Here is a 17008-nt window from a genome sequence, read left to right as displayed (position 1 = left end):
ACCCTGGTCTCCCTCATTGCAGGCAGATTTTTTACCATCTGAGCCACCAAGGAAGCCCTTTATTAGGGTAAATTTACCAGTTCCTAAAATAATGGTGGTGAAATGATTTCATCATTTCCTCCAGAAAATATATATCAGTGAAGGGAATATTTCCATTCAAAGCCACCCATAATCAGAGAGTATTTTGTTTTCATTTAATCTAATGTACAGTCTCTTGATGTACTGCTTTAAGTAGAGTTCAGTGTTGAAGATAACTAATCAAGATGGTTTGATAGAAATAGAAGTTAAATTTAAAAATCTTTTGTTTTGAAGTAGGGAATTACTGAGGGTTAGCTTGCCTTGAAATCTGGTGAAATGGCCTTAATGTTCATACTCAATATCTTTTTGCATGATTACCAGAGGATGGGGCTGGTATGCTCAATTGCCATATACATATATGGTGATGGGAGAAACAAAAGTAATTTTTAAAAAGCTTTTTTTAAAAAAATACATAATATAAAAGTAGTAGCTATGTTCATTATAGGAAAGAAATGGAAAATTCACCAGCCATAATCTTCCCACCACACTTCTTTCATCCTCTCTCTCATTCATTCCCAGCATTTGTTCTGACAAGAAACAAACAGGCTGTACAAGTTTAGGCTCTTTCCTATTATCTTTGTTTTTAAGCTTTGAAACCTGATTTGTTTGTTTTTGCACACCTTTGTTTTTCAATCGCTGGACCTGCAGTATCCTGTAACATCCTCTTAAATGAGAATTTCAAAGTAGGATGAGTTTCCCGACACTTTTGGAATGTATGTTTTTCCAGGTATTATTATTAGCAACACAGATAATGGTCTTTACTTAGAGGAAGTCAGATAATGAAGTGGTTAAACAATAAAGTTTCTTTTGCTAGGGCCATGATTTTAATGGGCACCTCTTTTGCCAGGTAGGAAAATGTAGCTTCTTCATGTTCTCCCTGGGTTCTTCCTTGAAGTCACCTTTTAACAAAATGCAGTTCTACCTTTGGGATGTTCAAAATGTCTAGATTTCATTCAAGCAAAAGTTAAAGAGCAAGTTTCATTATTGTATAAATTTTTCCCAGAGGGAAAATTAAATTTTCCCTTTTATTTTCAGGATTATCATTATCTCTTTCTATTTTATAGTGATTCATCACATTTTAAAATTAAGTGTAAATTTGGGGGGATGTACAAATCAATATAAAGAGGAATATTCATATTTATTAGGGAGCAGTAATATTTTCTGCACCAAACGTAGAAATGAAATGATTCATAGTTTAGAAATATATGGACTACAGAAATATTTCAGTGTTTCAGAGAATGCATAAAATTAGATCATTGAATTAATATAAGGAGAGGGAAAACTTCATTCCACAGATCTTTTAAAATGAAGAAAACATAATTTCTAGATTTTTTTTTTCTTAAAAAGCATAACACTCTCATATTTAATATCTAGGAAAGAGTTGCTTCATCCCTCAAAGATGGCATTATCTTATGAGAATGTTAAATACATTCTCAAATATGAGAAAATATAAGAAAATTTAAACACACTCTGCTACAATGGAAACCTTCTATCTGATACTTGTTGGCCAGTGTAGACTTTGCCTCTTGCTATTAGAGATAAACCATTTAATAAAAATCTGTGGATACATGAAGATCTCAGGTAGACTGACCTCATTTACTCAGTTCCTAACTGAAAAAGGTAGCTATCTCAGTGAAAGTCACCCTACCCACAGCAAGAAATTCCAAATAACACATGATGTCACAGATGGGAAGGGCTTTCCTGGTGGCTCAGTGGGTAAAGAATCTGCCTGGAATGCAGGAGACATAGGAGATGCAGGTTTGATTCCTGGAAGATCCCCTAGAGGAGGAAATGGTAACCCATTGCAGTATCCCTAACTGAAAAATCCCATGGACAAAGGAGACTGGTGGGCTACAGTCCATAGAGCCTTAAAGAATCAGACACGATTGAGTAACCATGCACGTGCTCACTGGTGGGAGCAAGATGGTGCTAGGCTTTGGAAAGGACAGGGGCATAATCATAAGAACTCTGCATTCTGGGATGCTTTTGACTTCCCCTATCTCTGTAACTCAAACTTTTCAAAATCACACTTGGTATTTATTCCCCCCATCTTTGATCAGGAAGCCACAGTCATCCTCAGTTTCCTGAACCACATCTCTTTCAGTCAACTGGACTCACATCAGAGCTGACCGGCAAACCATCTGGTCATGCCTCCCAGTGAGCCATGCATGGATCAGCAGAAAACAGCTCAACACTTGACCTTCTGCTGTGGTTAGTGCTGTGAGCTCTTGAGGAAGGCCTCCTGAGTTTGCCACTAAGTTCAATGCTTATTACCTGTGTGACTTTGCACAAATGATTTCACATGCAAAAATAGGATATTATAATAGATCATAATTTTTGTGAAGGCTAAAGGAGATAATTCAGGTAAAGGTATTAATAATTTACAGCTCTGTCAAGCATATGGTTAGTGGTCAATTTATGATGACTCTTCTTATTTGGAGAAAGAATTATGTCATTTCTACAAACCTGAACACTCATCCCTCTGCCATATATAAGGTCTGCAAACTATGGGTTGAAAGAAGAGTACATTTTATTTTGTCATTACTCAATATTTCATACTGTAATCAACCCATTGCTTGTTTATTATTTTATTTTCTTCTCCCTAAACTAAGAAGCTCATCATCCATGTTATCTGGGTACCCACACATAGCACTGATAAGCTTTTTGAAAATAAATATATGGTTGGACTGGAAAGAACCCTCAAACTGGAAAGAACCTTAGACATTGCTTTGTTGTTTAGATAAAATATCACCTTTGTCAGCAAGGATCCGTATATAGCAAAAAAACAAAAATGCTTAGTTTTGCATGACTTTACCCATTTACACTGATTTAGAGGGTTCAAATTGATTTAAAGGGTTCCAAGTTCAAGGACAGGTTGTTTATTCCTGTAAGTGAGTAACAAAATGTCATTTCAAAAGTTTTCTGCTTAAGGATACTTAGAGTCATGGGCATCTAGCATTTAAGTTTGACAGCAAAATGTTATCAAATCTGATGTCATGACAGTCCTGCTCCCCGGTGTGGGAATGAATAAGGGTGTGGCTACAGACTCAGCCGGTTCAGTCCAGAGAAACCCCCTCTCTCTCCCTTGAATTGTGTCAGTGAAGCGTTACAGTTAGAGCAAAGTCTGTTTCTCTCCTTGTTAAACTCACGATTTTCTCTTCCTCTTGATTATGGCCAAAATACTTGTTATTTCTGCTGTTTGACTCAAGGCTGTGCATGCTCAGCTCAGTCTGACTCTTTGCAGTCCTTTGGACTGTAGTCTGCCAGACTCCTCTGTCCATGAAATTTTCCAGGCAAGAATAGTGGAGTGGGTTGCCATTTCCTACTCCAGGGGATCATTCCAACTCAGAGATTGAACCTGTGTCTCCTGTCTCTTGCTTTGGCAGGTGGGTTCTTTACCACTGTGCCATGTGAGAAATTCAAGGCTACACTAGCAATTTTTTCACAATGGCTTATTTTTCTGATTCCTTAACATTCTTTTAAAATATTTCCACATCATAGTATTTCCTTGTGCGCATTTTATCCAAATCATTCTTTTCATGTCTAAGATCTTTGATTTCCATAGTATTAAAGGACATTATATTGTGGTCGACAAGTGAAATGGTACCAGGAAATCCCCTCACTTAAAATAAATAAACAAAATAGATTAAATGCAACAATAATTTTAGCGAAGTTATTTTTCTCATATTTTAATAAATCTTTTCTCATTTTGTAAGTTTATACCAGACTGATGTGATAGCAGATTTTTAAAAATCTAGTGGATTTTAGTTACAGCTAATGTTAAAATGCCCTCATGGATTTTATTATTTTAAACATGCTGAAATATTCAGCTTTTGACAGCTTTTTTTTTTTTTGCCCAAGAAAGTGTCCTACAATACATGATGCATAGACATAAGACAGTCCAGGAGGTAATATGTATATCATAGGAAAAATAAAGGAAAAAAAAAAGTTTTTTAATTTTATTTTTTTATTGAAGTATAGTTGATTTACTGTTTTGTGTTAGTTTCATGTGTACAACAGTATGATTCAGATATATACATATGTATTCTTTTCCAGATTCTTTGCCCTTATAAACTATTACAAAATATTGAGTGTAGTTTCCTGTGCTGTACAGTAAGCCTTTGTTGGTCATATATTTCTGTCTTACTGGTGTATATGTTAATCTCAAACTCTTAATTTACCCCTCTCTCCGCATTCCCCTTTAGTAACTTTAAGTTTGTTTTCTGTGTCTTTGAGTCTACTTCTATAAGTTCATCTATATGATTTGAATAAAGGGTTTTGGACTGTTTTATCATAATAAAAGAAATATTTTAGCCCCATCAAATATAAACATAGCTTACAAAATTTGAAGAAAAATGATTTTACAACTTAAAAATTGTATGTAAGAAGAATAGGCCAATGACAATAATGAAAACAGGTTTCCCCTGGGATGAAATGGCCCACAGAGAGGGGTGGGTGCAAGATTAGGGAGTGAGGGTACAGGAAGGAAGGGGTAGGATGGATCCAGTTGAAACTAGGGAGAGGGAGGTTTATGTAAATTGGGTTACTCAGAAATGAAAATAGAATTAAAATTTAGGGCAGGGAGACCCAAGCAAACTCATTTGTAAAAGGAGAGTTTATTGAAGTAAATCAATTCTAAGATTCTTTCTTACTTTGAAGTTCCTTTATTCTATGAAGGTGTGAATTTGAAAATAAAAAGAAAATGCAAGAGGATTTAGGGGAAAAAATGGTTTAGACAGGGCTGGGGCCTTTGGAATAGACTTCAATGAATGTAGCACTGAGAACTCTGACCCTTTCTTCTCAGAAACATATGGCAATCAGTTCTTTATTAACATTTTGTCTCTTAAGGGAAAATTTTATATTAATATTTCAGCTACACTGTTCTCATAGGCATTAAATTACATAACATACTTGAGTTATCAAATTGTTCTCCCATACCTAATCTTATCTTTCCAATCGCCCTGAGGGATTAACTATAATGAATGGGTGTTAACCCTGAGGACACTTAAAAGAAGTTAAGTGCTCTGCCTAAAGCTAAATATTAAGTCATACATTCTAAAACACTGAGCTGGAAACTCAGATCTCCTGGAAACTCCTCCAATTCTCTTTGTACTGCTTCAAAAAGGTAAGTGGGGAGCTTTGTAATGAAAGTAGTTTGAATGTGAACACAAGTGTTTGAGGAAACAGCAGTCAAGGAGGAGATTCTAACTGACCTGTGAGTTTGCCATTGGGTGGGGCACTTGTGAAAAGGAGAAAATTAAGGCCAAGAGGGGGTTTGTTTTACAGAAATTAAATATACTGTATCTCTTTCTGCCTGGCACTTTGCTAGGACAAGGAAGAGCGCCTGTCACCCTATGGACAAGGAAGCAAAAGTTTTCTGCCTTGAAAGCTTAGGTAGACAAACTAGACAGTCACTGGTAGGCTGTGAATAACATAGTGTAAATACAAGTTAAAATCATGATAGTTGCCTGCAGATGAAGGATTGGTTTTTAAAACAGAGAGGCAGATTGTTTTACTGGTTAAAAGTAGAGCTTTTGGTATCAGAACCTACACTTGCATTTTGGGTTGTTTTTTTTTAATATATTTTTGGCTGTGCTGGGTCTTCAAAGCTGTGCGTGGGCTTTCTCTTCATTGCTATGCTCAAGCTTCTCACTGCGGTGGCTTCTCTTGGTAAGCCAGAGCACAGGCTCTAGGTGTGTGGGCTTATAGCTGTGGTGCAGGGGTTTAGTTGCCCATGGCATGCAGGATCTTCCCTGTGAAGTGAAGTGAAAGTCGCTCAGTCGTTCCGACTCTGCGACTCCATGGACTGTCGGCTACCAGGCTTCCCAGCAGACAGTCCGTGGAGGTTTTCAGGCAAGAGTACTGGGGTGGGTTGCCATTTCCTTCTCCAGGGGATCTTCCTGACCCAGGGATCGAACCCGGGTCTCTCGAACTGAGGGCAGACACTTTATATCTGAGCCACCAGGGATCAAATATATGTCCCTATACTGGCAGGCAGATTCTTAACCACTGAACTGCCAGGGAAGTCCCCTGGTTGTTTTGTTTTGTTGTTTTTTTAATTTTTTATTCAACTAGGGCTGATTTTATAATATCATGTAAGTTTCAGGTATACAACACAGTGATTCATTTATACGTATATGTGTATATATATATATATATATTCTTCTTCAGATTCTGTTCATTTATAGGTTATTATATAATGTTGAGTATAGTTCCTTGTATTATACAGTAGGTCCTTGTGCAATCTGGTTTTGCCAATACTAGCTACTGTTGTTTATCTCTTTAAGCCTCAGATCTTAAGAATGAATAAGGGGTTTATAACAGTTTTTCATAAGGTCATTATGAGGATTAAATGAGAAATTGTATAGAAAGCACTAAAGCATAATATCTGCCACTTAGTATAATCATTCAATGTTAGCTATTATAATAAATGCCCTAAACTGTGGAAGTTACAGGGAAGAACATGTTCATTTCTGCTTATTAGTATGTTAGCATCATCTGGCTAAGTGCCTGGCTTTAGAACATGCAGGAGAACTATTCCTTAAAATAATTTCATAAGGTTATTTGAACATAGTCTAAGAAAAAAACTCTACCAACTGATGCTAGTTGACAATGGTAGAGATAGCCTTGGAAGTAGAGGTAAGTCTAGTGAAAAAGAGAAAACTGAATAAATGGTTATCAGGAATATCACAGGGAGGTTCATAGTCCCTAGGATCCTTTTAACACCAATGGCATCTGTTCACAATTCTATGAATAGCATGAGATGAGGCTGGAGGTGCTGTTCAAATAAAAGCTCCAACTTTCATATATATACACAATAGTTTCAAACTTTAAAACAAAGAGAAAAGGAGCATTTAATGTGCTGGCTATGAACTCTCCTATCCTTCATACACATGGCCTATGAATACAGTAGATCTAAGGTGAGTAGTGGTGGGGTTATTTTTGGAAATGGCAATGGGTCTATAATGGTCCAGACACATGCCGCACCCAATCTCTTTGTGAGATAAACGATCAGAAAGCAGACTGTGAATATCAGAAAAAATTGCTCTGTGAAGAAAAATAATTGGCTCATCTGGGGAAGGCAATATGTTAGACCATGTTCTAACACGACTACCTGTGTTAGAAACTTTTACTATTATTCCTGGAAGTACTCTACCTATATCTGATATATTTGTTCCTTTTTGACCTCTTTCTGGAAATGTACTTTCTAGTGTTTTTTAAATTCTAAAATTTTAACATTTAAATAATATTAATGTGCCATATACTGTATATTACATATAATATATATACATGTACATAATAATCTATAACTGTTTTAAGAAAAGAGATGGAAAAAGAATAGTCATCTTGGAGTATCTTATAAGGTTCCTGTTAACCTTATAGAAACTGATTAAGACTTATTAAACAGAACTTGCCAAACTGGATTTATGTTGGTACATAAAAACAACATGATTTGAAGAATGAATTTCAAATAGGTTTCTCATGATGATCTATGATTGTGTTCTAAGGCTTTAGATTTTTAAGGAATAGTTTATGAATTGTAAAGTAGAATCATTGTAGATATTAATGATAGTAATAGTCTGATATCTTTTAAATCTTCTATAAATAAGGATAGAATATAAGGCAATTTTAAGCATAAGATTCTATAAACAAATAATACCACAGTAACTTCTTCAGTGACCATATTTATTTAGTGTGGAAAGGGAAGTATTATTCATGATTCCTATCTTTTGCTCACATCTGTTTAATTTCTTCTCTGTAATTTTCTTGTGATCTTAAAAGAAAGCTTATTTTTATTCCTTTAGATGTTACTTATACCTTTTGTGAAGTAGTGATTATGAAACAACATGGAAAAATAAATAACAGAAGTAGTTAATATACCTGAAACATCTGGCCAAACCATCAGTTTCCTTTTTTTTTTTAATATTTGTTTATTTGGTTGTGGGTCTTTGTTGGGATATGTAGGATCTTCCCTTGCAGTGGTTGCTCAGTTGATGCTGCTTAGGGGTTTAGTTGCTCCACAGCATGTGGGATCTTAGTCCCCAGAAAAGGAGTCAAACCCACGTGCCTCATGCTACAAGGCAGATTCGTAACCACTGGACCATGAGGTAAGTCCCAAACAGTTGTGTGTGTGTGTGTGTGTGTGTGTGTGTGTGAAAGAGAGGCAGAGACAGAAAAATAACTAATCTTGTTACAACATTCAATAATTCCAACTCCGAAACAAACAAGTGCTATCAAAATCATCTGATGGGATGACCATATGCTCTTAGAAAATTAGGCTCCAATGGTTACCTGGAGAAGGGCATGGCAACCCATTCAGTATTCTTGCCTGGAAAATTCCACGGACAGAGGAGTCTGGCAGGTTACAGTCCATGAGGTGGCAAAGAGTTGGCCACAACTGAGCAACTAACACTTGTACTAATGGCTAATTGTGGAAGTTCTGATCTAGGAAATAAAAATAAAAATAAATTTACTCTTATTATACATTTCTCACTGAAATGTATAATTTAAGCAAACAACTAATCTTTTAATGTCCATTTTAGGATTATAATCTGAGAAATAAAGATAAGTAGAAATTATGTTGGGTCCAGCAAAGAGATTTATCCATCAAATATACCCAATATTTATTGAACACTGATTGTAAGCAAGGCATATGTTTGGAAGGAACAAAAGACAATTATACAAAATAATTCTGCTCTTCAGTGCCTCAAGTTACTAGAAAAATATAAACATGTACACAAATTCCTAAAATTCCCGCTCAGCTGAGGGAGCCATTGCTAGTGGTGACAAGATCAATGAGATTATTGGTCTCACAGTTGGGGGTGAGCTTTAAAACTTTAAGAAAAGCTGTAGGGAAATAGGGTTCCTGCCATAACTTCTGCAATTCTAAGAACAGCCAATTATAGAGATATAATGGGTACCTCCCAAAGTAGCAGATCAAGAAGTCAGGGCTTTTTAGGCATCAGAAGGTCTAATGATGTCATACCCTGACATCTGGGGTATTTGCCTACTTTTCATTATCAAGTTGTGCTGCCATTGAGTAAAATATAATATGTGCTTTAGGTGACCTTTTGAATGTCCCACAAAAATTGTGTAGTGTCAAGACAATGCCTTCCATACATTTACTCAATATTTTCAAATTATAATAAGTAGATGTCAGGTAGTATAATTAGCGCAGCACAGTGATCTCTCTTGGAATTTTTGCTTGATGAACTGTTGCAGTGTCCAATTTTCATAGGGTTACAAAGAATATTGTAAATTATTAGCTAAAAAGAGAGTGGGAGGACTACAAAACAACAGAACCCAAATAGTAAAGTCAGCCAGGAATGTTTTAAAAATAATGAAATGTACCCAAATCTACCAAGCGCTAATAAAAAGCAAATGGAAATGTAGGAACCTCAAAAATAAAAATCCAGGTGCTTAGTATCGAGTCTGTGGGTTCTTGCATTTTCATATCGAGGTGTGAGATGAAGTTGTGTCCTACTCTCATGTGATAGAGGACACCACAAAGTTACCGGCAGAATCAGCGAGTCCTCAGCTTTGATCACAGAAGTGGATAGCTCCAGTATGATACCCTCTTCCTGGGACATAGCTGGGAGCCATGGGGGGAGAATTCTTTCCGTGTGCAGAACTTAAGAGCAGTGCAGCTGGTTCCTCGTTTTGTTTGGAAGGAGACATGGGACTATAAGACCAATCGGTGCTCAAGAAAAACAGTCAACAACCTACGAGGACTTTGCGTCCTCTTCTAAGGGAAAGGATTAGTAGGATTTGGGTTGTATGCAGGATAGTTGCATCACGTCAGATAGAAACATGACCTTGTCACTGTCCTTTTATAGAGATTAAGTGAGATTTAAGGAGATGAATATGGGTCCAAGTTGACAAGGGCTGGGTTGTTGGTAGTTAATTTTATGTATCAATTTCACTGGGTCGTAGTTTCCAGGTATGTGGTCAAACACTTCTAGATGTTTCTATGAGACTATTTCTTGTGTAGGATTAACATTTAAATCAGTGATACTCTGCAGAAGAGATAGGTACTATCCGTGGCTCACAGATAGCCACGGATATCTTTAGTTGGGGGAGACATATAACAAATGCTCAAAAAGTCAGGTAATAAAACTAATATGCAGATAACTGAAACAGGATGAGTGACACTGTGTAAGTGGTGTTGACTCTGAGAGACAAATGTCAGGAAGGATCCAGTCACGTGAGCATCCAGGGAGGGAAACATTCCAGGTGAAGGACACAGCACAAGGTTCTCTGAGCCAGATACATGCTTGGTCTGCAGGAACAGCTAGCCTAGACAGCGCAAATCTGGAAGGGAAAGGGGAAGAAGGATCTAATCGGTAATAGCTAGGCAGAGGAGCAGCATGAATTGTTTGTGTTGCCTGGTCTTCAAGGAACTCAAAGCCCAGAGAGACACCTGAGAGTTAAATAAGACCCTTGAGGTTTAAATAACTAACAGCCCAAAATCTTTGACAATGGAGGGAGGGGAGAGGCATGCAAAGAATTAGCTGACTATGGAGCATTATTAAAATAAGTCACATGACATGGGCCTTCAGAAGCTCCTTTTTAGATTTATCTTTTCCTGGATATCACAGAATTGTACAGTATGAGAGCTGCAAGAAAACTTCCTGTTCCTTCACTTGAGAAAGTAGATAATCGAAAGGGTTCAACATGCCCAAGCCTGTATTGTAATGGCCTTAAGGCATAGCAGGGCCTTAGGAAAAGTAGAACTATATGTAAGCATACTTGTGCTTTTGGGAAAGTGCTGCTCAATTTAACAATTTAAATACAGACTTTGCCCTCCCTGAGTATAGCAACACTGCTCATCTTGGGCATCCTTGTTAGATACAGGACTTAGCACAGTGCCTGGCACAAAAGAGGCGCTCCATGAAGGCCTGAAAGATTAAAGAACAGGCCACCATTGGTTGGAGTTTATACCTCTCTCTGTAACTGAAGGGTAAGCTAAACAATTAGAAGATGTATCTTTTGTGCTGCTTGTCTTCTCTGACCTGATCTGATTGATTCTCCCTTCTCAATGGACCCATATTTACATTCTATTATCTCCCATCCACCTTGAGCAAGCAAAAACTCCCTTGGTTTAGCTTTTGGCTTACTCTCTGCTTTTTCCATCTTAAAATTTAGCTTTTACTTCAAACACTTGGTAGTAAGAATTTATCATGGCATTTAATTTTCTTATTGCCTACTCGGGAACATTGTGTGCATGGAGACCAAGGGAGGACGAAGGACTTTGAAAAACAAAGAGGGTAACCTTGTCAAGCCTTTGAAGGAATTCCCATCCAGCCGCTCTGACCTTGACCGAGCAGAGGTGATGCTAGTGGTAAAGAGCTGCCAATGCAGGAGACATAAGAGACTCAGGTTACATCCCTGGGTTGGGAAGATGCCCTGGAGGAGGGCATGGCAACCCACTCCAATATTCTTTCCTGGAGAATCCTATGTACAGAAGAGCCTGGCAGGCTACTGTCCATAGGGTCACAGAGTCAGACGTGACTAAAGTGACTTAGCATGTCACTATGCCTGCTAGATTATAACTATGCTTGTCTAAACTTTCACTCATCCATCTTCCTACTACATAAATTTCCCCACTCCAACTTCCAACACTTCTTTATATATGCTTGTGTATGCAAATTTGTTCATTTTCAATGAGATGGGGTAGAAAAAAAGGCAAGTATCCTTTTAAGGAGTGAGTGATAGTTGAGTGATCAATCACATTTTGGTTTGAATTAACTTTTCAAAACACATTGTAATGTTTTGCTACTTATAAAAGGGATTTTCCTCTGTGGCTTTTAGATCTATTCACAATAGGACTCAATCTACCTTTGAAGGTAATTCTGCACCTGCCCCTTACCAGGTGAGATCATATTTACTACTGTATCTCCTGCATCTAGCACAATGTCTGATGCATAGTTCTAGAAGAATCTGTGGATGAATGAATCAATGAGTTCCACCATGCCTAGAGCTGTATCAGATAGAAAAGTTCCTCTGCAGGCCAATAATCAGCACTCCTTCAAATGAACATGTTTTCTAAGACATTATTAATTCCATATTATTGGAGGGGGGTGCAGTGAGAGGAAGAGGGGAGAGGCAGCTAAGATATTTTTTATTTCACCTGAAAGTGCTGTTTTCGCACTTCAGCAGTAGCAGCAAGAGGGCCATATTCATTTGCTTGTGTATAAAGTTTGACTAAGGACCATATTTCCAAATTATGCAGAGATGCTGCACAGAACCTTAAAGTTTGGTACTCACGCTATGTCCTCTGCCTAGATTGACTTCTCTCTTTTGTACCTAGTTGGTCTTTCCAGTGTCAACCCAAATATCACTTCTTTGTGGAGACCTTCCTCAACAATTCTGAGTCCACTGCCCTCCCCAGTAGAAAATTCCTCTTTGTTCTATGGCAGAGTTCTCAAACTCTTTTGTCTTAACAGTCATCGTGTCATATCATAATTTATGTGTGTGTCTCCCCACTTAGAATGAGTGCTTAGAAGTTAGATAACCGTATTACTCACATTTATGTTCCTTGATCTTAATATCAGGTTAGCCAAAAGTTCATTTGGATTTTTCCATAAGATGGTATGGAAAAATCTGAAGGAACTTTTTGGCCAAACCGGTATTTTTACTTACTTGATACATGCTTGCTAAATGCTTGCAGGAATGAATAAATGGCAAGGAAGGAGGCAGTGAGGGAGGAAGAAAGGAAGGAAGAGATGAAGGATGGATCAGTTCAACATCTCCTGTGATAATTAGCTGAGAGCAGGGCTTTACAGCAATTGGCATTGACAAGAAGGAGATAGGAGGCAATATTTCAGAGTTTGGGGGACCACAGGGTGTGCCACTGCCGTGCGTAGCAGGTGAAAGAGGCATATAAGTCTACTTCAGTGACAAAGGAAGGCTACCGGAAGGAGATAAATCTGCCCTTCAAAGCAAGTATTGTTACTTCACAATTTTGCCTATCATCTGTTCAACTCAGAAGTAAAAGAACTTGCTTAATCCTTAATAAAGTACAAATGCTGTTAGAAGAAACAAAGTAAGGCCTGCAGACTAGACAGCTACATTATTTAACACAACTCTATTCCAAGGATCTTACAGGGCATAGTCTTGTTTATTCAAAACCACTGTCTAAGGGGAAAAAATAAGCCCTGCGTAAATAAAGCCTGTAGTTTTGTGGGTTTTAATAACTCAACAGTATTATTCTAGATAATGTGTTCTCTTAGTTATCTGCTGTATCACATTCCTAACTCCTTTATGCATGTCAATTTCGGCAATTACGAACAGGGAAGGTAATAATCTCTATAGAACCTGTGTTCTATAAATAGACTTTGATTTAACCACCATTGCTAGTACTCTTGCCTGGAAAATCCCATGGACAGAGGAGCCTGGTGCTGCAGTCCCTGGGGTCACTGCGAGTTGGACACGACTGAGCAGCTTCGCTTTCACTTTCACTATCATCATTGGAGAAGGGCAAGGCAACCTACTCCAGTACTCTTGTCTGGAGAATCCCAGGGACGGGGGAGCCTGGTGGGCTGCCATTTATGGGGTCACAGAGTCGGACACGACTGAAGTGACTTAGCAGCAGCAGCAGCAGCTAGTAATTCAGTTCAGTTCAGTCGCTCAGTTGTGTCCGACTCTTTGCCACCCCATGAATCACAGCACGCCAGGCTTCCCTGTCCATCACCAACTCCCAGAGTCCACCCAAACCCATGTCCATTGAGTTGGTGATGCCATCCAACCATTATTACCATTACTATTATTGCTAGTAACAGCTATCTTGAATAAGCTCATTTGTCATCATCATTTTCTATTTGATGAATACGGTAAAAAAGACATGCACTAGGTGACTACCTTCAACAAAAACTAATGCATTTTGTTGCTCTCTAGAGTAATAATTATGTTTTCCGGATGTACTTTCTTTTGTGATGTTCCAAGGAAAAGATTTTCTATGCACTAACTAATAAACCAATAAATATGGGAACCTAAACTGTGCACAGGATTGTTCTAGAATTTATGACACTTTGAGCAATATGAAATAGTTATATTGCTCTATTATCAATGGAAGATACTGTACCTAGGAATGAAGGATTGAAGACTAACATAGCCAATACATTAAAGAAGTAACTCAAGAGGGGAACTTATTAATTATTTTGCATGTTTATAAATTGGAGTTGTATTAAAATGGGGAAAAATACCATATCTTTTTAAATCCCTAAGATTTGTATGTTTTCATATTTAAGCTTCTGAGAAGAAGATAAATCATTTTAGAAATCAATGTCTGTGTTCTGAAATTTGCTAGTGAAACCATGATTTTATTTTATATTGACATTAGCACACTTTAACAGTAAAAAAAAGTTAAGTCCTTTTATGTTTCAAAATACTTTCTCTAATACGTTGAGAAATACGAAAAATTTGTTTTCTGGGCCTTTAAATTAAATGGAAACAGTCATATCTCAGTAAAGCTCTCAGGTTGCAGTATTTGTAATTCATCAATCAGGAAAAATTTTACTTAATCACTAAGAAGAAAAGCTAAAATAATTTTCGTATTAAGATACATGCTGCTGCTACTGCTAAGTCACTTCAGTCGTGTCCCACTGTGCGACCCCATAAACGGCAGCCCACCAGGCTCCCCCGTCCCTGGGATTCTCCAGGCAAGAACATTGGAGTGGGTTGCCATTTCCTTCTCTAATGCATGAAAGTGAAAAGTCAAAGTTAAGTCACTGAGTCGTGTCTGACTCTCAGCGACCCCATGGACTGCAGCCTACCAGGCTCCTCCGTCCATGGGATGTTCCAGGCAAGAGTACTGGAGTGGGGTGCCATTGCCTTCTCCATTAAGATACATATATATTGGGAAACGTTTTGTTTCAGTGCAAACGTTATGTCTTGGTGAATAATTCCCGTCTGGGGGTTTTGATTGCAGTTTTCCCAGTATGAAGAATAAATGAGACGATTGGCATGGACGAGTGAGGAGGTGATTAGCGTATCTCATATCTAGCCGTCTATATATTTTCTTTGCGTGAGGTGTAGAGGAATTACCTGGAACTGATTAAACTCCAGGAGAGAGGTGGGGGAAACGCGCCTTCGGGAGTTCTTCTCCCGGAGAACGCGAGCGCCCTCTAGACTGTATTTACGTACAGATTCTGGTGACGCAACTCCGGCCACTTCACCTTCACGGAGTGGGAGGGAAGGGGTCGGATTCCTCCCGGTGGGAGCACTATCTGAACCAAGGAAAGAGGCTGGCGACGGGAAGGAAGAACAGATCAAGCGTCGGAACAGGGGCCACAAGACAACCTAAAGCCTGTGCAGAGTTAGGCGCGCGTCTCACACAGTTTCCCCGCCTACCTCCCCCCTACCCCATCCACCCGCCGTCGTGTGTCACCTTCCTGTTCGGAAGTCTTACTAGGTTGCTGGGACAGAACAGGGGGCGCCTGCTCCACCCATCAGGTATCCGGTTGGAAGAAAAGCCAGTCTCAACAACTTGATTCTCCCCGTTAAATGATAAGTTTAGCAGACCGTCTGTCTCCAAAGGCTGTACATTAGGGGAGGGGGAGGGGTGAGCACATCAGAGGAGGCCTTTCGGTTCCAACCACAAATCATATGGTTGTGCCCTCTTCTCTATTCCACTTAGAGCCCTCTGACTCAAATTCCTCGTTCCTCCTGGAATGCGGGAAAGAGCGTCTTTGACAGAAAATGAACCCTGCGCATGTGTTTTGAATTTTTTCTGCACTGATTTGTGATGATAATCAGTCAGGTTACATTTCTTGTGTGTCTTGCTGGGGGTGTAATAAACCCAGGACACTGATGACTATAATTTTCTGGGTGATGTTGCAATGAAGGGAATAAAGTGGCCCAGTGGTGAACTTTGCAGCTTGTTCCCTTCCTGTATGGAAATTGCCTTTATATATAGTGGGGTTCATAACAAAGCTGGGACAGTTGCCTCTGAGTCATGCTCCCTTGTCATCCCAGCTTCCAGTCTTAAGGCACATAGCAGGGAGGCTACTCTAGCCATAACTAAGCTCTCCCTCCAGCCTCCAGAAAGGAATCCCCAACCTTCATATCCTAAGCAACCTGAAGAATGAAAGAGGAGGCTATAAAATCCCCTTTGAAAGGTTTGTTTGCTTTTATTACTATCATTTGGATGGAATGGGTAGAACAAAGATGCGCAGAGGATTTGGGGTTACTTGGCATGGAGAGGGCACAGGAAGTGAGTCTCTGGAAGTTTCTCAATGTTTAAAAAACAAACTGGCAGAAACCTTGGTGCAGTTTGGTGTTTCTGGGCATTCTTCAAAATTTTGACTTCCTCAAAAGGGGAAGAAACCTCGTGGGAGCAGGCCCCAGGCTAGACTTGCTGAGGTGGAGCATGGGCTGTGGGGGCATGGGCAATCATAGAGTCCTGTTACATGATGAATCCATGGAAGAGGAAGCAGAAATGGGCCAGTTTCTGCGATTTGGAGTTTCCTAAAAACCTTGCTTTGGGTTGGAAGTGTCCCTTTCAGGCAATAGTTAAGTGCTTTTTAAAGAGTGGGTGCTGAGCAAAATCTCCCAGCCAGTCTCCAGGATGTGTTGTTCTCTTCTGCCAGTTTCGGGCTGTTGTAACTGAACAAACCAAAAAGCAGTTGAGGCTACAGATCACATTCGGGCAAATTGAGGTGGTTGTGCCTGCAAAACAAATTCCTACCCAAGACTAAAGAAAACCCCCTTCACAGGCTATTCTTGGTGTGACAGCTGGTATTTCGGAGTGTGTCAGATCCAGTAGGCAACTTTGAAATGGCAAGGCCGTTGGCAAGTAAGGGGTCATGGCAGGGCAGCCGCCGCAGACATCACTGACCAGCGCCAGGCGGTCGACCCTGCGAACTTAGTAGCTTTCAGCCCCCTCCCGGCTCCTGGCCCAGTCGCTATGCTCCTGGCTTCCTTGCTGGCG

The 17008-nt window shown here is 39.2% G+C and overlaps 1 protein-coding gene across 2 annotated transcripts in view; it reads left to right on the top strand.

Moving 5' to 3' along the window:
• SGK1 (serum/glucocorticoid regulated kinase 1) overlaps positions 1 to 17008 on the top strand; it is a 112915-nt gene that overhangs the window by 88621 nt on the left and 7286 nt on the right. Inside the window, exon 1 of one of the 2 annotated variants that reach the window (XM_018053232.1) lies at positions 15370 to 16196. The exons of the other annotated variant lie outside the window; for it this stretch is intronic. Coding sequence (XP_017908721.1) covers positions 16163 to 16196 — 34 coding nt within the window. The 5' untranslated portion in view covers positions 15370 to 16162. Of the gene's footprint in view, positions 1 to 15369; positions 16197 to 17008 lie in introns of those variants that run through there. 2 annotated transcript variants of the gene reach the window in all.

Source organism: Capra hircus, chromosome 9 (assembly GCF_001704415.2).
Source record: "Capra hircus breed San Clemente chromosome 9, ASM170441v1, whole genome shotgun sequence".
Classification (NCBI taxonomy): Eukaryota; Metazoa; Chordata; class Mammalia; order Artiodactyla; family Bovidae; genus Capra; species Capra hircus.
This window is presented reverse-complemented; position numbering and strand designations above follow the sequence as displayed.